This window comes from Rhinopithecus bieti, unplaced genomic scaffold (assembly GCF_001698545.2).
Source record: "Rhinopithecus bieti isolate Rb0 unplaced genomic scaffold, ASM169854v2 scaffold_30732, whole genome shotgun sequence".
Classification (NCBI taxonomy): Eukaryota; Metazoa; Chordata; class Mammalia; order Primates; family Cercopithecidae; genus Rhinopithecus; species Rhinopithecus bieti.
The window spans coordinates 2296893-2317213 of record NW_016814045.1 but is presented as its reverse complement, the minus strand read 5'-3'; the positions used below and the strand labels follow the sequence as shown (position 1 = coordinate 2317213).

At 44.8% G+C, this 20321-nt stretch overlaps 1 protein-coding gene and 1 long non-coding RNA gene across 2 annotated transcripts in view; one reads left to right on the top strand and one right to left on the bottom strand.

The window, feature by feature from the left end:
* The window catches only part of TENM2 (teneurin transmembrane protein 2), a 1242216-nt gene that overhangs the window by 21453 nt on the left and 1200442 nt on the right, over window positions 1-20321 (bottom strand). Inside the window, 2 exon segments of the mRNA XM_017849440.1 lie at window positions 14191-14426; window positions 16033-16208. Coding sequence (XP_017704929.1) covers window positions 14191-14426; window positions 16033-16208 — 412 coding nt within the window.
* On the top strand, window positions 14361-15527 carry LOC108513623 (uncharacterized). The gene is made up of 3 exons (XR_001880961.1): window positions 14361-14436; window positions 14521-14586; window positions 14873-15527. It is a non-coding gene; the product is annotated as an uncharacterized LOC108513623 (long non-coding RNA).

Below are 20321 nucleotides of genomic sequence, written 5' to 3'. Positions count from 1 at the left end.
TCTCAAACTCCTGACCTCAGGTGATGCACCTACCTTGTCCTCCCAAAGTTCTAGGATGACAGGTGTGAGCCACCACACCCAGCTGATAGTAATGATGACTTTAATATATGCTGAGGACTAATATACACAGGCATTGTATTGGGCATTTTGCATCCATAGTTTGAGTTGTTGCTCACAAAGACCATTTGACAAATGAAGAAATAGCTTCAAACAGAGAGGTTACAAAACTTGCTCAAGGTCACACAGCAGTGAAGTGGTTGGGTTGGTCTGGAACTTAGGCCTTCAGACTTTAACCAGTTAACCTCTTATACACTTCACCAGCTTTACTGCTTCCTGTATTGTATGTCTACTGAGTGCGCTGAAATGTGTCAAATGATGGACAGACTGTGAAGCATTTTCACAGCCCTTGGAAGCTCCACATTGCAGCTTTGCAGGGGGTTGGGGGGTGGTGGTGGGACAAGGAATAATTCTAATACCACAGACACTTGCATTCTGGGAAACAGCTTTGTGCCCAGGTAAAGAAACACATTTTGCAGCTTCCTTCAGAGACAGGGGTGGCCAACAAAATGTAAGTGGTTGTTGTTGGCTGGTCTTCTGGAAAATATTCTTGAAGGAAATTGACTCAGCTGAGAGGTAGGCAATCTGTCATTCTTCCCTTTCCTCCTTTTCCTGGGTGAAATGTGTATGTGATAGCTGGAGCTCCAGCATTTACTTTGTGACTATGAGGTGACTTTGGGGCTGGAGACCTCCAGGATGACGGCCTATCCAGAGAAAAAGGGTCTAGATCTCTGTTGATCTGGATGTCATCAATGTTAATCCATACAGCCATGGATTGCTTTCCCTAAGCTCCTTTTAGATCATAGGAAAATAACAAGTGTAAATCCTTTTTAAACTCTTGCTATTGCTAATCTCTGTTACTAGCAGTGGAAACTAATCTAAATTGATACAAGCCCGTGATACTTTGGCAGATGCTATGCTAGGTGCTTTACACACCTGATCCCATTTTCATTCTCATGACATAGAAACCATTTTACAACAGAGCAACTGAGGTCTACAGGAGTCACATAACTAAACAAGTGGCAGAAGTGGAATTGGAATCTAGTACCACAGATTCTCCAAACCATTGCTGTTTCCATAAGGTTGTCTCAGAGAGAAGATAGGATATTTATCATAGGACAATTAGAAAAGAGAATGTATAGGCCAGGTGCGTGTGTCTCATGCCTGTAATTCCAGCACTTCAGGGGGCCGAGACAGGTGGATCACCTGAGGTCAGGGGTTTGAGACCAGCCTAGCCAACATGGTGAAACCCTGTCTCTACTAAAAATAAAAAAAATTGGCCGAGCATGGTGGCGTGTGCCTGTAATCCCAGCTACCCAAAAGTCTGAGGCAGGAGAACTGCTTGAACCCGAGAGGCGGAGGTTGCAGTGAGCTGAGATCATGCCACTGGACTCCAGCCTGGGCCACAGAGTGAGACTCTGTTTTGAAAACAAACAAACAAAACAAACAAACAAAAGAACAAAAGAAAAAAGAAAAGAGAATGCATCAAAGCATGGGGAGAGGAATAAAGTTGGTGAGTTCTTGGGATTATAAGGAACCCTACCTTCAACTGGAAGATTCCTATCAACAACTTGCAGCAACTGGGAACAGTCAAGACGGCAAAGGCTGAGTAGTGGGATTTTTTTTTTTTTTTAAACAGGTCCAAAATTTAATGCCGTCTGAATTATTGGGGGTTGGAGTCATCATTTTCAGAGCAAAACACACAGTGGGGGTCAGAAAGATAGATCATCTCCTCTGCCAACAGAAGCTTGGTCACATTGGGTTGGTTCATCTGGGACAACTGTGGAAGGCCACCATCATTCTTAAACCTATGGGTTTCAGATTTTGGTTCAAGACCTCTCCAACCTTGTGTTAGGCAGAATGAATGATGCAATAACAATGAGGAAGGATTTTCAGGGTTTTTGACTTCCAATCATGCCTACTTATTTCCATCCCCTTGGCCTTCCTTAGTTTTTCCTCCTTCCCTTTCCTTATTTGTTTTTTCCTTTTTCCTTCTTTTTGCTCATATCATAGGGCCCCAGTGCGTTTATTAATTATTGAACATTGAGTGTCGGCTAATGCCAGGCTTGGTGTCTGCTCTGGTATACAAGGAAGAAAAACCCCAGCAATGGCAACATGCTGAGCACTTACACAGGCTGAGTGTTGTTCTCAGCATTGCCTTTGTTTTATCTAATTTACACAACACTCTCAGGCAGGCACTATTATCATCCCCATTTTACACACAAGGTATAGACAGGTTCAAGTGACTTGCTCAAGTCTAGATAAATACTAAGTGATAGAGCCAGGGTCCCCATACGGAGCTTGCTGTCTTAACCTCCAGGCTGTACACCTCTAGGATTGAGGGGTGCTGGACCACGGACTTTCCATCAAGCGTGCAATTCTAAACCACATGAAATGCTCTCTTAAAGCACTGCTGCTCGGCTGGCTCGGCTGGCTCCGTGCCTGCTGAAGCAGCTCCTCGGGGAATAGGGGTTTGGGGCTTGTGGATTTTTTTTTTTTTTTTTTTTTTTTTGAGACAGAGTCTCACTCTGTCATCCAGGCTGGAGTGCAGTGGCACGATCTCAGATCACTGCAACCTCTGCCTCCCGGGTTCAAGTGATTCTTATGTCTCTGCCTCCCGAGTAGCTGGGACTACAGAGGTGCACCACCACACTTGGCTAATTTTTATATATTTTTAGTAGAGATGGGGTTTCACCATGTTGGTCAGGCTGGTCTCGAACTCCTGACCTCAAGTGATCCACCTGCCTCAGTCTCTGAAAATGCTGGGATTACAGACATGAGCCACGTGCCCTGCTGGGGATTTTTGATTTTTAAAAGCTCCCTGGGTGATTCTGACGTGTACTCTTGGTTAAAATACACTCAGTGTGATATAAAGCCTTATCTTTAGTTACCTGGGAAAGACCAATGGGAAAATCACATATATAACCATAATATAATCATATGTGTGTATAGATGTATATATGTGTGCATAATACACTATAATATGTAATCACGGGAAAGGCTAACATGTAAATAATATATGTGATCTTGACTATCATAATATTAGTGTGTGAGGGTGTTTAGATTATAGAAAGAACCCTGAACATTCCTGATCTCATCAGCTAAGCAGGGTCAGGCCTGGTTAGTGCTTACATGTGATTACAGAAAGAACTAAATACTGGTAAACAAAGAAGAGGGGTCCCTAACCTCTGACTGCCACCCTGGGATTTGCTGCTGTTACTTAGAGCTGAGAGGCCTCTGACCATTGTCTCAGGTGCACCAACTATAAAGAAGTAATGATAGGTGCTAGCCATTAGCCATGGATAACTTAGGGTGGGTTTTTACTTGCAAATTTACCATGTCCCTGGGACAATGGGATTTTTTGATAGCACAGGTTTGAGTTAACTTTGAAATGTGAAAATTTCTATTAAAATGTCCAATCCTTCTAATAATTAAATCTGAAAAATTCACTGGAAGGTGAGCCAAGGAGTTCAGGCCAGTTGTGTAATCTAATCAAATTTCTTTAATTATGAGGGTGCCATTTATAAAGGGGGGTGCTCCAGCTGTGGGTGCGAGATGCTGGAGGGTCCAACAGGCACGATCGGCCCTTTGAGGATATCTGCCCCCCAGTTTAGAGCATGTGGGAGCTTTAATTTAGCTGCAGTGTTCTCTTATTCCGAATTAAATTACCCGGCTAGCAATATTTAAATTAACCTTGAGGCTTCCTGGAGAACATAAAAGTTATTTTGAATTATTTTTACTGCCGGGATCAGCACGATTCCCTTCCCAGTCGGCTTGGTAGGAATTCAGTGATAGAGAAACCAATTTTTAAATTAATACAATTTTGTGTTTGTAAGGAAGCCATTATTTTTAATTATCGGGCATTTTCCTCAGCCTGGCTTCCCCAGTTAATAAAACTCAGCTATTTAGCATGCTTTTTTATTTTTGCAGAGGGCAGACTTTGGGAGGTGGTTTCCCCTGTGGAATATCCCCCCAGAGCGTTTTGATCTCACCAAGCATACGCCTGTCACAAGGAAGCTCATAAAAAACCCAGAGAAAAGGAAACGCTGTCGTCAAAATGGCCCTGCTGGGCCTATAACCGGTGACTCTAACTCAGCTCCAAGGGCAATGATGGGAACTAGTGATTTGAGAACATGAGGGAGGAAATTACACTTGGCTGGATCCCCTCCAGGAAATGGAATTGTAATGCAGCAGGAGAGATTTCAGTTAGACGTAGAGAAGAACCTTTGCCCATCCTGCTTTGAGTATGGGAAACCCAAAAAAGATTAGTAAGGGGGTCACGAGAGTCTCCCTAAACTTCTGGCAATGTTTAGAAACAGAAGTGTTTGCCTTGGAGAGTTTATTTACCTACCCAGAGGTAAAGCCTGGCCTAGAGGACATGTTCAGTTTCTTTCTGGGTCAGTCCTCTGGGATTTTATGTTATTTTATTTTATTATTTTTTATTTTTGAGATGGAGTCTCGCTCTGTCTCCCAGTCTGGAGTGCAGTGGCGTGATCTGGGCTTACTGCAAACTCCGCCTCCCGGGTTCACGCCATTCTCCTGTCTCAGCCTCCCGAGTAGCTGGAACTACAGGCGCCCGCCACTATGCCCGGCTACTTTTTTTGTATTTTTTTAGTAGAGACGGGGTTTCACCATGTTAGCCAGGATGGTCTCGATTTCCTGACCTCATGATTCGCCTGCCTCGGCCTCTCAAAGTGCTGGGATTACAGGCGTGTGCCACCATGCCCAGCCTGGGATTTTAAAAGTAGCTATCCCCAGCTCCCATACAACAAGACTCAATGCTACATTGGGATCAGTGCTTGTGGAGACAAAACAGCTTGCTATAAATTTAATATTAGCTTAAATAATGCATCATTAGAAGGGTGAGCCTCTGCAAACACATTAAATAATGTATTCCCCAAGCAAACATTATTTTTGGATGATTTGCTGTTTTGGATGGAGGTCAGGTGGAAAGGTGGAAAGACCCAAGTTTGAGTGGCAGTTCTGACACTCATCAGTGCCACTGATCAGCTTTGCCATACCAAAACCATACCTTCACCACTCATGCCTCAGTTTCCTCATCTGTAATGGCCTGTGAACTGGTGAGTCGGGACTTTATCTTATTTTTCTTAGTGTCTCTATTTTGTTTTGGAAAGTGCTTGGTGCTCAATGAACATTAGTGAATAAGCACACTCAATCAGACTGGGTACAAGAACCCTGCTAACTCTGGTGATCTAAAGTTCCAACATGGAAAATCAAGAATAGAAAATACGATTAGACTGGGCATGGTGACTCATGCCTATAATCCCAGCACTTTTGGAGGCTGAGGCAGGTGGATCGCTTGAGGTCAGGAGTTCAAGACCAGCCTGGTCAACATGATGAAACCCCGTCTTTACTTAAAAAACACAAAAATTAGCCGGGCATGGTGGTGCATGCCTGTAGTCCCAGCTACTTGGGAGGCCTGAGGCCAGGAGAATGGCTTGAACCCGGGGAGGTGGAGGTTGCAGTTGATCTGAGATTTGTGCACCGACCTCCGCCTGGGTGACAGAGCAACGGCTCTGTTCTTCAAAAAAAAAAAAAAAAAAAAAAAAAAAAAAAAGAAAAAATATTATAGTATATTATATTATAATATATATATATATATGAGATTAGGACATCTGTGGTCTCCAAATATCTGAAAAGCTTCATTCCAAAGACCTATTAGAGTCATTCTGGAAGGCCCCTGGGACCTGGAATTCACAGGCAGAGGTGGGAGGGAGAGGGTTTTCATTATGTCAGTGGAACATCTCATTCATTCATTCATTCATTCATTCATTCATTCATTGTTTCATTCAATATTTACTGAGCACCTACTATGTGTTTGTTACTGGGACTGTCACTTAAGACAGAACAAGACAGTTATGACTCCTGCTCTAGCGGGGCAGGCCACAGGCCAGAGGGGGATAACTAACAACAGGTGAGCCAACAACAAAAACCATTTTTAGTGTGGTAATGGCAGTAGACATAGGGAAGGAACTGTGGCAAATGAGGAAGGACATGGAGCCAGAGCTGGGACTGACGAGGATGATTTCCCAGAGAAAGTGCTACTCGGTGGGGGCCTGGGTATGAGTAAGGCTTGGACAGGTGAGGGTGAGAGAAGAGTCAGGGAGAATATTCCAGGTGGGGAGGATCAGCAGATGAAAGCACAGGGGATGAGCAAGGGCCTTGCACAGGCAGAGCATGGCTATTTTCAGGTGATGCTGTGAGTATTCTGGTGCAGGTGGGTGGTCCATTGGTAGGGATGCAGTGAGAAGGGGCAGGGGGTGTCTGGTATGGAGGCTCAGTTCAGATGACCGGAATAAACTATATTTGTTATCCTTTGACCTGAACTTCCAGGAGTCAGGTATGTTGTATATTTTCTAGTGTCCAAGAAGGAGGCTCCTGATGAGGGCTCATTTGCATGTACCGGGTGGATAATCTGCAGAAGACTTCTGTATTTCTAAGATCCTTAAAAGGGCCAATAAGGTAAGGCTCTACCCCTTGACCTTACCCTCAGCTGGTTTACTCTAGCCACACTGGAGCTATCCTCTTCAGGATACAGGCAGAAGTCTCTTCTGCCTCAGGGCCTTTTGCACATGCTAGAGCTTTAGCACAGAGGCTTTTCCCCTCACTCCATGCCTGGGAAATTCCTACCTACTCTTCATTCAGTTCTCAGTTCAAATGTCATTTTCTCAGAGATGCCTTAACCTATATCATATATTCCATATTATCTCCACCCTACATTTTTCCCAAAGCACCCATCACAATTTCTTTTTTTTTTTCTTTGAGAAAGAGTCTCACTCTGTCACTCAGGCTGGAGTGCAGTGGTGCCATCTTGGCTCACTGCAACCTCTGTCCAGCACATTCAAGTGATTCTATTGCCTCAGCCTCCCAAGTAGCTGGGATTATAGGTGCGCGGCACCACGCCTGGCTAAGTTTTGTATTTTTAGTAGAGATGGGGTTTCGCCATGTTGGCTAGGCTGGTCTTGAACTCCTGACCTCAGGTGATCCACACCCCTGGACCTCCCAAAGTGCTGGGATTACAGGCATGAGCCACCGTACCTGACCCACAATTTCTATATATTGTTTGTACATTTATTTGATTATTATTTGCTTCTCCTGCTAAGGTGTAAGAGCTAAAGGCATAAGCTCCATTAGGGTCTTTCCACTTTTCCACATCATCATCCAAAACAGAAGCCAGCCAAAATTAATGTTTGCTTGGGGAATACATTATTTAATGTGTTTGCAGAGGCTTGCCCTTCTAATTATGTGTTATTTAAGCTAATATTAAATTTATCCCGAGTTCTGTCTGCACAAGTGCTGCTCACCATGTAAGGTGGAAACTTGTTCACTAATGTACACTCAGTGCCTAGCATAGTGCCAAGAACACAGGAGGTGTTTGAAATATAAAATATAAAGTATTAGTCACGTGAAGAATGAATGCATTGTGGCAGGAAGGAGCTGTGAAAATTCAGGCTTTCATAATGACTTGTGTGTGTTAACAGACCTGTTTGAGTGGGCTCCACGCAGAACTGAGTTCATGTGTGTGTGTTCACACGCACATAGGCACGCCCATCCCCCCACCTCACCCCTCTGTCATGGTGATTTGCCACATAAGTAAAAGTAACACATGTCAACACATAATTGCAATGTCATATTAATTATATGGGAGCCAAAACAAAATTACTGACTCCCACTTCTTCTTGGAATACTAATAACAGTAATACTAATATCATGATGGAAGATTATCTTGGAAGCAATTTTTCTTTTGTTCTGCTACCTACACATGTAGCTGTTTCTTGCTTCTGCAATCTCTATGTAAATCATAATCAGAAAGAAATATCCTAGAGCATGGTTATATGCTTTCCTTTACAAAGAGAATCATCCTGCACAAAATCCATTTTAGGAAAGAGTAGAAGTTTTAAATCTTAATAGAAGGGGTTGATTTTAGCTCTCTCTTCCAAAAGCCTAGAAAAAAGGCTTGTCGGGGTGGGAGGCAATAGTGCCTCAAGAGATCCTCAGGGCCAGGAGTTTTGCCTTATGATTAGGCTTTGGAGGGATGAAGGATGTAGAATATATTTGGGATATTTGTATTTTAACCTTGTATCTCTTTCTTTCTCTTTTGGGTATGGCACCTCTTTTCTCTAGGGCTTCCCTGTCTAGGTACTTTTACTGAGATGTCTATTGTAAGATACAGATATGGTCATGTGACCTGTGCCTGCCTGGCTCATCACAGATCCCCACCTCCCTGACCAGTGATTGGCCCGGGAATGTGAACTCCCTCTGCCAGGTCAATGTTTCTTCCATGAGATATTTTATGAAAATAAAATGCTGGGGAGATCCCTTCCTTTTTCCTCCGGGTTCACTTAGCTGTGATGATACAAGTCTGGAGCCAACTTTGGCTAAGTCTGCCTGACCACCTCCCTCCCCTGCAATGTGAAGAGGACATTAGTCTACTGTAGGAGAAAATTAGGTCAACTGCTGAGAAAGAAATCCTGCCATGGGATGGAAGGGGGCTTTGAGAAAGAGAAAGAGACAGACGTTCATCTGATATGGGTTGGCTGTGTCCCTACCCAAATCTTGACTTGAATTGTATCTCCCAGAATTCCCATGTAATGGGAGGGATCCAGGAAGAGGTAACTGAATCCTGGGGGCCGATCTTTCCTGTGCTATTCTAGTGATAGTGAATAAGTGTCACGAGATCTGATGAGTTTATCAGGAGTTTCCACTTTTGCTTCTTTTCATTTTCTCTTGATGCCGTCACGTAAGAAGTGCCTTTCGCCTCCCACCATGATTCTGAGGCCTCCCAAGCCATGTGGAACTGTAAGTCCAATTAAACCTCTTTTTCTTCCCAGTCTTGGGTATGTCTTTATCAGCAGCGTGAACACAGACTAATATACCATTTAATGACATCTTGGAGTCTCTAAGGCCAGCTTCTCCCTTGTGGTGGCCCTGTTAGGTGAGACAGCATCTACCCTTTTAAGTTAGTCTGAGTGCACTTCCTGTCTCTTGCAGTGGAAGGATTCCAGACAGACATAGGGGCAATGTATTTGTGAATTTATACCCACTTTGGTAGGGGAGCATTTACACATTAAGAAGAAGCCTATAGAAGGCACAGTTATCACATCTTTCTTTGTCACCTGTTGTCTGAGTACCCACCACATGGCACTTGTCACCAGGGATACAGGGGCGACCTGGTCCCTGCACTTATGGAGCTTACAGATGCCATGATGTAACTTTCTTTTTTTTTTTTTTGAGATGGAGTCTCGCTCTGTTGCCAGACTGGAGTGCAGTGGCACGATCTGGGCTCATGGCAACCTCTGACTCCCTGGTTCAAGTGGTTCTCCTGCCTCAGCCTCCCCAGTAGCTAGGGTTATAGGCATGCGCCACCACGCGCAGCTAATTTTTGTATTTTTAGTAGAGACGGGGTTTCACCATTTTGTTCAGGAGGGTCTCGATCTCTTGACCTCGTGATCTGCCTGCCTTGGCCTCCCAAAGTGCTGGGATTACAGGTGTGAGACACCGCGTCTGGCCTGCTTCATGTTTTTGCAAGGCCAGAGTGAGTGAAGAAAGGAGTTGAAGACAAGGCAGGCAGGACGGGGAGGAGTCTTTCAAAGGAGATTATCTGAGGAGTTCTTGGGAGGCATAATGAAAATCTTCCCTGCACTGAGTTTGGGCAGGAACGAAGGGACTAACACTCTATTACAAAGCTTTTGGTGAAAGGATGTGGTCCTGGACTATCCATCCGCCATCATCTTACATTTCCCCAGGCTGTAAGGAAGAACCACTGATACTTTCCTCCAGTAAGAGATGCCTCCATCTGGAGGACTGTGGGAAGAAATGATACCTTGGTGGGTTGGAATTTCACTGGGCACTATTCTATCATGATGGCTTCACTGAGATTTTTGGTCTTCTCTAAACTCCAGGAATGTTCAGAGCCTTGGGCCCTCACACCCCTCAGCTGACCAGGCTCCCAGTAGCTTGCTGGTCCCAGGGAAGGTCAGGCCATTTGCTTCATGCATGATACCCACACATTCTCCCCAAATTCCCTGCTGTTCACATGGGGAGCAGTGATTACATGGTGCTGGTTAAATGGCTACATTTCAAAGTTCACTTAGTTTCTTCCCCATTCCAAGAGGCAGGGCTGGGGCCAGCAGAATCTTACATCTCTGGCTTGGGTTTCAGCTCCCAGCCACTCTCCTTTACACAGCCCTCAGAGTGTGGATGGCCACCCAGCCTTCCTGGTCTACATGATCATGGGGAGAGCCTGTCAAAAGGTGAGTATGACACAGCAACCCTGCTAGTTGCCCAATCCTCGTGTGCTAGACATCTCTCCAATCTCTCCCCCTACCTTCTTTCTTTCCTCGCTGCTAGTGATTTAGTTTCTTGCTTGGACCCTCCTTACTGTCCCTTTCCTCCTATCTTGTCCCCTTCTCACCTGTCTTCCTCCATACCTGAGGAAGTCAGAGAGATTTTTTTTTTTTTTGAGACAAGGTCTTGCTCTGTTGCCCAGACTGGAGTACATTACAGGGCATGATCATAACTCACTGCAGCCTCAAACTTCTGTGCTCAAGCAGTCCTCCTGCCTTGGCCTCCCGAATAGCTGGGACTACAGGCATGTGCCACCATGACAGGGTTTCCCTATGTTGCCCAGGCTGGTCTCCAACTCCTGGGCTCAAAGGATCCTCCTGCCTTGGCCTCCCAAAGTGCTAGGATTACAGGCATGAGCTACTGTGCAGGGCCATGGTCAGCTATTTAATTATTTTTGTATGGACAGGGTTTTGCTATGTTGCCTAGGCTGGTCTTGAACTCCTAGCCTAAAATGATCCTCCCGCTTTGGCCTCCCCAAGTGTTGGGAAAACAGGCGTGAGCCACTGTGCCCAGGCTGGAGACAGCTTTCTAACGCTACACATCCCAGCAGATCACTCTGCTAATGAAGTCCAGGTAGGGCTCCCCATTGCCCTCAGGATAAATGTTAGCCTGGCACCATGTTCCCTTCCATGTGCAGTCTCTGGCTGCATCTTACTTTTCTACCCCACTTTCTAACACATCCACTGCCACACTGAATTAGTTTTCTGAAATGCCATTCCCTTTTTGGCCTCTTGGCCTTTCCATAGGTGATAGTCTCTGTCCTGTCACCTCTGTTCCACATCTCTGCCTGGCGGATTCTTACTCTTCAGAACTGATTCCAGATCCTCTGTGAAGCCCTTCCTGATCCCTTGTCAAACAGGAGACCTGATCACTCTGCTACGTGTTTACCAAGTCTTTGTTCATCATCTTCTTCTTAGGCGCTCAGAAAAGACAACATTTTCCAGGCTTCCCTGCAGTTCAGTTGAGGTCCCCTGACAGTATTCTCACCAGGGTGGGGGGAAGTGAGGCCTGCCGTGTCCAGGCTGGCTCATTAAGCTCTCGTGAATCACCCAAGCTCTCTTCCCTTGCTGCAGCAACTGCGCAGGCCCTGTGCTTAAGATGGCAGGATCGCAAGGCAGAGCAACTGGAGCGAGTCCTCAGTAAGAAGAGCTGCCTGATGCATTTGGACCACAATGTGTTAAACCCATGAGATTTCAGGGTTAATTTGTTACCCAGCCGTGACCTATCCTCTTCCAGCGGATACAATTAAGTATCCCTTTCCTTGTGCTTTTGGCCTATATTATAGCTTACATCACACCTACTAATATTGCCTTCTCCATGAGACTGTTAGCTACTCGGTGGCACTCAATTTTCTTTACCTCTCTAGAGTCTACTCGTTCCGTGATACTGAATGTAGTGTTGGCACCTAGTAAATATCTTTTGAATAAATGAGGACTTTCATGCCCTCATTTGACAGTGGAGCAGCGATGAAAAGACACAGCAAGACTAACATAGGGAGAGAAGAGCCCATCTTGCTGTTGTTGAGACAGCCTGCTAGCCTAATGGGGCCAATGGGTACCTTTGGCTTAGGGGCTGCAACCTCCCTGCCATGGGCTCACGAAACGTCTGATGAAATGACCATTCCCCAGTTCCCTCAATCCACATCACACCCAACCTTTCCCTTATACCTTCTTCCAATTGTTCTCCTGCAATTTCCAGGAGTTGCTTTTATTTCATTCACTAAACAGTTTATGAACTGAATTAAAATAAATGAGATGCAAATAAATTCCAGGCTTTCTCCCTCATTTTCAAATTACATTTTCAGTCCACTCAACCTGTTATAATCTCATAGTGATTTTCATTTAAGAGAGCTAAATGGATATGTGATTGTTGTTACAGGAACTAACACCAGACAATTAAATGTTGAGGTGTTGATAGATAAAGCTGTGTTTTGATTTGCATAAACACGATGCCAGCAAATCTAACCCTGGCAGAAATTCAGTTATAAGACTTGTGTGCCTAACTTGGGCTAATTACCACAAGTACCATTATTAAGAGTTTTAATATTCGGAGTTGGGATTATAGCCACTTTATTTTAGGGCCACATTTATCTTTATTTTGAAAACTTAGTCAAAATGCATAACTGATTTATCAGAGAAAAGGCACGATTACTACTTATAATCAACTTCTACAGTGCAGCATATCAAAAATCAATTACACAGCCCTGAAATCCAGTCATTAAGGATTTAACTACTAATCTCATTCCATTTTTATCTTTAGGAAGATACTGCAGTTTGCAACTTTGCAGATACCAGCAGAGGAAGAAAAACATGAGAGACTGCTGATAACCTAATGTGGAGACTCAAACTTCAGCCAGACAAAGGCGGAATCTTAATATGGTGGGGCCTGGGTCTGCAGGGAGGTCACCTGGGCTGGCTGGATTTTAAACCAGTTACACAGCAAAAGTTATGACCCAAGCTTTGCCGATGCTGAGCCTTCTATTCTCAGGGATTCCAAAGCATTTGATAAACTCCTTGTTCCATTGTTTACTGACTTCCTAGTGCTTGTCTTGTTCTGCAGTTATTTTTATTTATTAGTTTACTTATTATCTGCCCCTCTCTCCCATCTCCCCTCAACCTGAACATAAGGTGCAGGAAGTTAGGGCCTTTGCTTTATATGCCATTAGGTGCATAGCACAGTGCCTGGCTCATAGTAGGTGCTCAATAAATATGTGCTGAATTTGACGAAGATTGGGATCCTCAGTATTCATTCCCCCTCCCCAGGGAAGGGGTTAGCATGATGGTAGGAACTGTTCCCTCTTGGTGACAGATAAGTGACTGGAGCAGAATCCACTCCTGTCGAGATGATCTGGATGACCATGGATAAGCAGGAAGGTGTGTGACATACTGGCAAATGAGTCAGACAGAAAGAGAGACCTGGGGTCGAGTCCTGGCATTGCCCTTTCTAGCCATTGTGTCCTTGGACAGGTAATTTAGCTTCCCTGAGTCTGTGTTTTCTCATCTGAAAAATGGAGGTAGTAATAATTATCCTCATGGAGCTATTGAAAAAGTTAAAATAAGATAATATAAGCAAAGCATTTCACATAGGGTTTACAGTATAATAATCCTCAATTAATGTTATATATTGGTTTTAAAAAGATGTCATGTGGGGCAAGTTGCCTGGTCTGGGAAAACTAAGGTTGGCTAAAACTCCCCACTGAGGTTCAGTTGCTACTTCCTCTTGGGAAATCTTCCCTGAACCTCTCAAGCGGAGTGACATCCCCTCTGGGATCCCATCAGGCCCTGCATGTACCTCTGTCTTTTCACTTAACCTGTGATCATCCTGTGTCTGCATATTTTATCAGACTCTCGATTCCTTGAGTGCAAAGAACATACTTTAAAAGTTGTGTTCTTCCAGTACTTAGCAAATTACTCGGCACATAGTAGGCATGAACACCAGTTCATTGGTTGACTTGGCCAGACAGTGAAAATTGAGGAAGAAGACAGCAAGTGTGAAAAGCAGACCAAAGCCGTCTCTAGTTACAGCATAATGTAAATCCCCATAGCAGGAAATGGCCAACTTTTTCAGTCCTAGGAAATGGAGAATGATTTCCCCAAGGTATGAGTCCCAAAGGGAAATGGATTCCATTTTCTGAGCGAAGAGTTTGCCTTTTCTAGGGAATAAAGGAGTATTAGAGGCTTTGAAGCTGGGAAACTTTCTCAGCTCTGTGAGGAAAGGGTGTATCCCCTCCCACTCTGTGGTAACAGATTGGGTGGAACCACTTACCCGGAGCTTCCTGCCAAAGATGGTGACTTTGCCTTTAATCTGTTCCTTTCTTAGGCGCCACTCAATGGAGTTTAAGCCATTCTCCATAGGCAGGGAGATGTTGCAGCGTCCAATGGTGGGGGTGATGGTGCCTGCTAGGACATGGGGCTCACTGTGGAAGCTGACACCCATCCCATTAGCATACATCACCCGCAGGGTACCATTATTACAGAGCTGGTAGCTGTTCCGCACTTGATCTGGAAGAATGTAAGTGGGGGTGGGGATAGGGAAATAAATTATCCACTCTATTAGTCAGAAGAGAATAGAACCCCTATTTTTTTTTTTTTATAGGTTTCCATGGTACTTTGCAGTCATCAGTCTAAGGCTGCCTTCAATTAGCACACATACCATGTGAAGGTAAGTAGCAGAGATACTACTGATCCATGTAAAGAAAAACATAATATGTGGCACTCCAGAAGTAATTATGCCGTGATGTTTCTTTTACTCACTGAAGACTATTAATAGCACGTTTAAACATTTAAAGATGTCTATTGCCTACACAATTTGTGTCAATCAAATTCCCAAACCTTAACATATATATTTTAGCTTATACCAAAAAAAAAAAAAAGAAAAAAAAAGAAAGGTAAATGACTTCAATTTTTTCTCCCTTTGCCTGCCATCTAACCCAAGGTTGCTGGTCTAGTCACAGGTCAGATCCACTGCAAATCAAAGCCCAGGATTCTTCAAGAAAATCGAGAGAAGAATCAACCTTCCCCATCCTCATGCTTTTACTGCTGACTGCATCTGATACCACCTCCACTCAAGAGAACTCTGAAGAGACTCAAACACATGAGGGAGATGGAGCCAGTGGATGCCAATAATGTGTTTATCTTCCCCAGTGGAAACTACACGAGTCAATCAGACTTCTGACCTTTTCCTTCATCGAAAAGTTACAGGAAGGAAATGTGAGTCAGAGACTCCTTTTACAGATACACTACTTCCTGATTGTCTGGGCAAAGGAGCTGGCCTGGGTTGGCCTCTGAGATGTCAGCTTTTGGGGCAGTGAGCAAGTGTGTACCTGTCGCTCCTGTGACTCCAGCCATCATGCAGAAGGACAGAATCTACATCATTAATCATTTGGCAGAGCAGAAATAGAGTCATTGAAACAGGCTCTGCTGTGGGATAATAGTCCAGAAATGTCACCATTTATCTACAGAGAGGACACTTTTATCCTCTGACAACAGGCTAGCCCACCGACATTGTATCTTAATTAAAAGAAAAATTAATCGGCACAATTCATTTTCTTGCCAGCCCCAGTGCTTGCCCCGGACTGCAAAAAATGTCTAATAGAAACAGTAACCACAGGGTGGTCAGAGACCTTTGAGATCCCAGTCTTGGGGAGAGAATGTTAAACAGCTCTAGTCCCAGGACAACCAACTCATCAAACAAATGCTTAAAAAAAAGAATCTGAAATCTAGTGGTGGGCCAGGAGAATAAATGTCCTTTGAGACGATAACTATGTGTTTCGGGTTAGTGGGGAGAGGTGGTGATGGAAGGATAAGAGGTAGGGAGAGAGTATGTGGGGGAGAAATGGACATTTTCAGATAACTATGTAGATAGTTCAAATATCCAGACATTTGGTTGGGTGTAGATGACATTCTGCTGTATCTTATTAAGTCATTTTCTACTAGATAGACCTCTTATAGAGTTAGTTTGCTGTGGACACTTGAATAAAACAGAAAGCTGAGGGGTACGCTGGGTCTCTGGAAGTCATCCCAGGCTGGGTAACTCACACATTGGGCTTGGCTGGGTTCTGGGTCTGTGGGTGAGTTTGGCGGTAGGTTGGTACGGGTGGAGGCTCACCTTGTACCACTGTGTAGGAGGCCTCTACTGAAGACAGGTTGGTGATGACAGTGACATCATCATCACGGTTGGAGTTCTCAATGTCAATGGTAATAGATTTCTCCATTTCCCGGTGCAGACTGGTTACCACCCCCGTGGGGCGCGTCACATTGGTCAGGCGGCCTTCGTGGTCATAGCTGGGGGGAGATAAACACTGGTTAGCAGCAGTCATTGGGGCTGAAAATATTCCCAAGACTCATAGGGCCAGGGAAAGAGAGAGCTGGAAAGGTAGGTTGGCTGGGTGGCGCATCTCACTGAGGCCTCTTGTCACAGTCAAAACCCCATTATGCCCTGAGAAACAGCGGTGATGCTTTCTTCTACCCGCTGATATAACTGACTTCAGATCCTGGAAAACATTTCACCTGGTCTCAGACTTCCTCTAGTTAAAGAGAACAGCCACTTGTGAGCTTCTCTTGCTTTTCTTTTTCTCTTCTTACCTTGAGATGGAGTCTCACTCTGTCCCAGGCTGGAGTGCAGTGGTGCAATCTCCGCTCATTGCAACTTCCACCTCCGGAGTTCAAGCAATTCTCCTGCCTCAGCGTACCAGGTAGCTGGGATTACAGGCATGCACCACTATGCCCGGCTAATTTTTGTATTTTTTTGTAGAGATGAGGTTTTGTCATGTTGGCCAGACTGGTCTCGAACTCCTGACCTCAGGTCATCTACCTGCCTTGGCCTCCCAAAGTGCTGGGATTATAGGCGTGAGCCACACACCCAGCCTTCTCTTGTTTTTAATTTAGATGTTCTACAAAGCCAGCAAACTAATATTCCCAAAATATCAGTTTCACCATGTTAGTTCTCTGCTGAACAAACCACACTCTTTTCCCATTGGTTGCTCAATCAAATAAAAATCTGGCTATTTGAGACCTTCCATGCCCCGAGTCTTCTACTGGGGTCCAACCTTGTCTCCCTCATCACCTTCTAGGCCTCTGGACAGTCAGCCTGTGCCAAATGCCACCTGCACATGTTAGCTCAGCACAGAAGGCCTGGCTGCATGGAACCTGTTCTTTGGTCCCCAAACCACCATGGCTCCACTTCCCATGCAGCCTTCTTAGACAATTTCCCAATGACCATTAGTTAGCACCGAAGTCTAGGGACACCAGTGATCGTGCCCTACTGTCTGCAAATGGCCTGACATTGGGGCCTCCTTCTTTATGTATATGTGTCATCTGTCCTCTTTTCTTACACTGTGGAGTTTTCTCCCTGCATCACCTCTAGCAAGAAGCCTGGTTCTATTTGGGACAGCCTTTCCCCACTTTGGAAGATTCACTATACTCTGAGAGCTGGGCCCTTCTCACATCTCAGAAAGGAAAGCAGGCTTGTTTCCAGGTCTGCATGTAGAGGCCTTTGAGCTCTCCCAGATGAGTTTTGTTACTGGAGGAGGAAGGGGAGGAAGAAGGCGGAGCTCTGAAGACATTTTGCTTGGAGGGTGAAAAGAAGGAAAAGTGGCTCGACCCCTGGGGTTACTCCCTTTGGACTGGGGAGAGGGAAAAGCTGGCAGGTTCTGAGGGATGGGAACTGGAGCTTGTGCAGCACATGGGGATGGGGGTGTCCTCAGAGAAGCATCCCTGGGGGGACGGCCTGTGAGCAATGGAAAGGACCACTGTGGCCTGTTTGACATTGTCGCTTAGGGCTTAGGATGACAACATCAAAGACAGAGAGCACTCAGGAAATGATTTTGGAATAAAGAATTGCAGACCTGGCTCAGGCTTTCAGGGATCTGAGAAACTTTGCTTCTGGGAAGAACTGGAAGCAGTGAAGCTCTGCAGAAATTTGAAAGCTGAGAGTGCAATCACATTAAGCTGGACACCGGGCTGTGTAAAGGTGCTGGGGGAGAGAGGAGGGAGATCTTGGAGCAGGAATCTCTGTGAGCTCAGAATCCACCCCTATCACTTGCCCAGAGCCCCAGGCAGGGGGTGGCGCAGACCATGCACTCCCTGGAAAGCCCTGGTGTTGTAACCAGGGATGGGGACTCAGGTCTGCTAAATCGACAGGGCTCCTCTGTGTTTTCTTACCTGCTAAAGAAATCACTTCTCAGGCACGGGGAAAAAGGTGCTATTTACAATAGTGACTAATTAGAACAACCTAGATGTTCCTTGATGGGAGATTCATGAAATAACTGATGATCAATCCATAAAGTGGAAACCTACGAAGCCATCAAGATTGGCAACATGGGTTTCTATTTATTGGCATAGACAATCTACACACGTTGAGTGGAAGAGTGGGGTACCAAATATACTCCCCTGACAGTAGCTATTTTTTCAGAGAGGGGTAAAAAGTATCAGTATCTATATGGAGCAGAAATTCTCTGAAAATATAGACATTTAAATGTTAATGGTGGTTTTGCTGTGTGAAATTTTGACTAATCTTCATTTTCTTCTTTGCATTTTCTCATAATTTAGAAATTACTTATAATCAGCCGGGCGTGGTGGCTTGTGCCCGTAATCAATCCCAGCACTTTGGGAGGCTGAGGCGGGTGGATCACGAGGTGAGGAGACTGAGACCATCTTGGCCAACATGGTGAAACCCTGTCTCTACTAAAAATACAAAAATTAGCCGGGCGTGGTGGCACGCGCGTATAGTCCCAGCACTCAGGAGGCTGAGGCAGGAGAATCGCTTGAACCCGGGAGGCAGAGGTTGCAGTGAGCTGAGACTGCACCACTGCACTCCAGCCTGGCAACAGAGCAAGACTGTCTCAAAAAAAGAAAATAAAGAAATTATTTGTAATCAATACTTTCATGTTTAATAAGCAGAAACAAAAGGTATTTAAAATCAGAAAACAAAGCAATTCTAAGTATTTGGGTATGCAGTGTCTAGTGCGGTACTCAGTAACAGACAGTTTCTCCTCCTGCTGACAAGTACATTCTCTGGGACCAGGTCAAGGATTTTAATTCCAATCCACTGTAGTTTGGGGACACTTACAATGCATAGGCTTGCTGAGTTTCCTTATGAGAGAAGTAGTAGGAACTGGAGTTTCTACTTTCGGGAACAGAGCTTTAGGGTAGGGGCTAGAATCTCATGGACCAAAGGGAGAAAACCAGATTTTTCTTTAACTTTTAAGAAGATTCAGCTGCCTCCAGCTCTACTTACTTCCCCCAAGGAACGTCTTCAGATGTAGGTCTTTTTGCAAATGACTACATGTAGGAGTGAAGCGCTAAAAGTTCCAGCAATGGGATCTCAATGCCAACCCAATGGAACTGGCCCAGCTTGGCTGGAGTGGGGCTGGAGGCTGCCTTTGATTTATGTAGTCAATAAATATTCATCAAGCACCTGTGATGTGTCAAACACAGTTCAAGGCACTGGATATATGACTGGGAAGAAAATGGAGCAAAATTCTTGCACTCATGCTAGCTGAAAAAGGCAAAACTAAACCAAGGTAGAAAATAGACGGCATGTCAGATGGTGAGTAATAGGTGCTAGGGACTAAAATAAAGAAGGGAGAGAGTGGAGAAAGAGAGAGTATAGGGAGTAGAAAGTGTAATTTTAAGGACAGTACTGTTCTTTTCAGGAATGCAGATGGACCTTCCCTAGTCTGGGAACTTAGCAGGCATGATAGCGTTTCCAAAGAGCATTCCGTATCAGCTCCATTTCTGCCTAACTCTTCACTTCCCAGGACAAAGACGAGAGAGAAAGGCAATTTTTAAAGGGGCCCATTCCAGCCTTCATGAGTTGCATGGCAGCTTCTTCTGTAAAATCACTCTTGAACCCCACACCATGGGAAGTCAACTTCCATCTTTTCCTTTGATCTGACATTTGCCCCTTCCCCGGTTGCTGGATTGGGAGAAGTTGAACATGACTAAAAAGGCTCTTTATCATTTCTCTCTTCTGGAGGACCTCTCTTTAAGGGTGATGTGTTTTCTGCCCCGCTGATGTGTTTTGCTATGGCAGACTCTGCTCCTGCAGGGGATGGGAGACCAGCAGGCAGCACTGGGAGGTGGGAAGAGAGCAGGAGAAATGCAAAGTGAGGTATTACAAAAACCTAATGTGCAAGCTGCATTCTTTAATTCTGCTTTTCCAAAATAAGTCTCTATCTGTCTGACTCTTGTAACCGCTATACAGTTAGTTGAGTGAAACCTGAAGGGTAGGAAGGAGACAGAGGTGTGCTTAATGATTCCTCTAAAATCCCATTAGCCTATACTCTGAGTTAAACTTCTATATGACAAGTGCTTTGCTAATTTCTAAAAACATATTATCTCAGTGGATTAGCATAGGGCTCCTGTTAATCTGCATTTTTATCCCCATGTGACAGA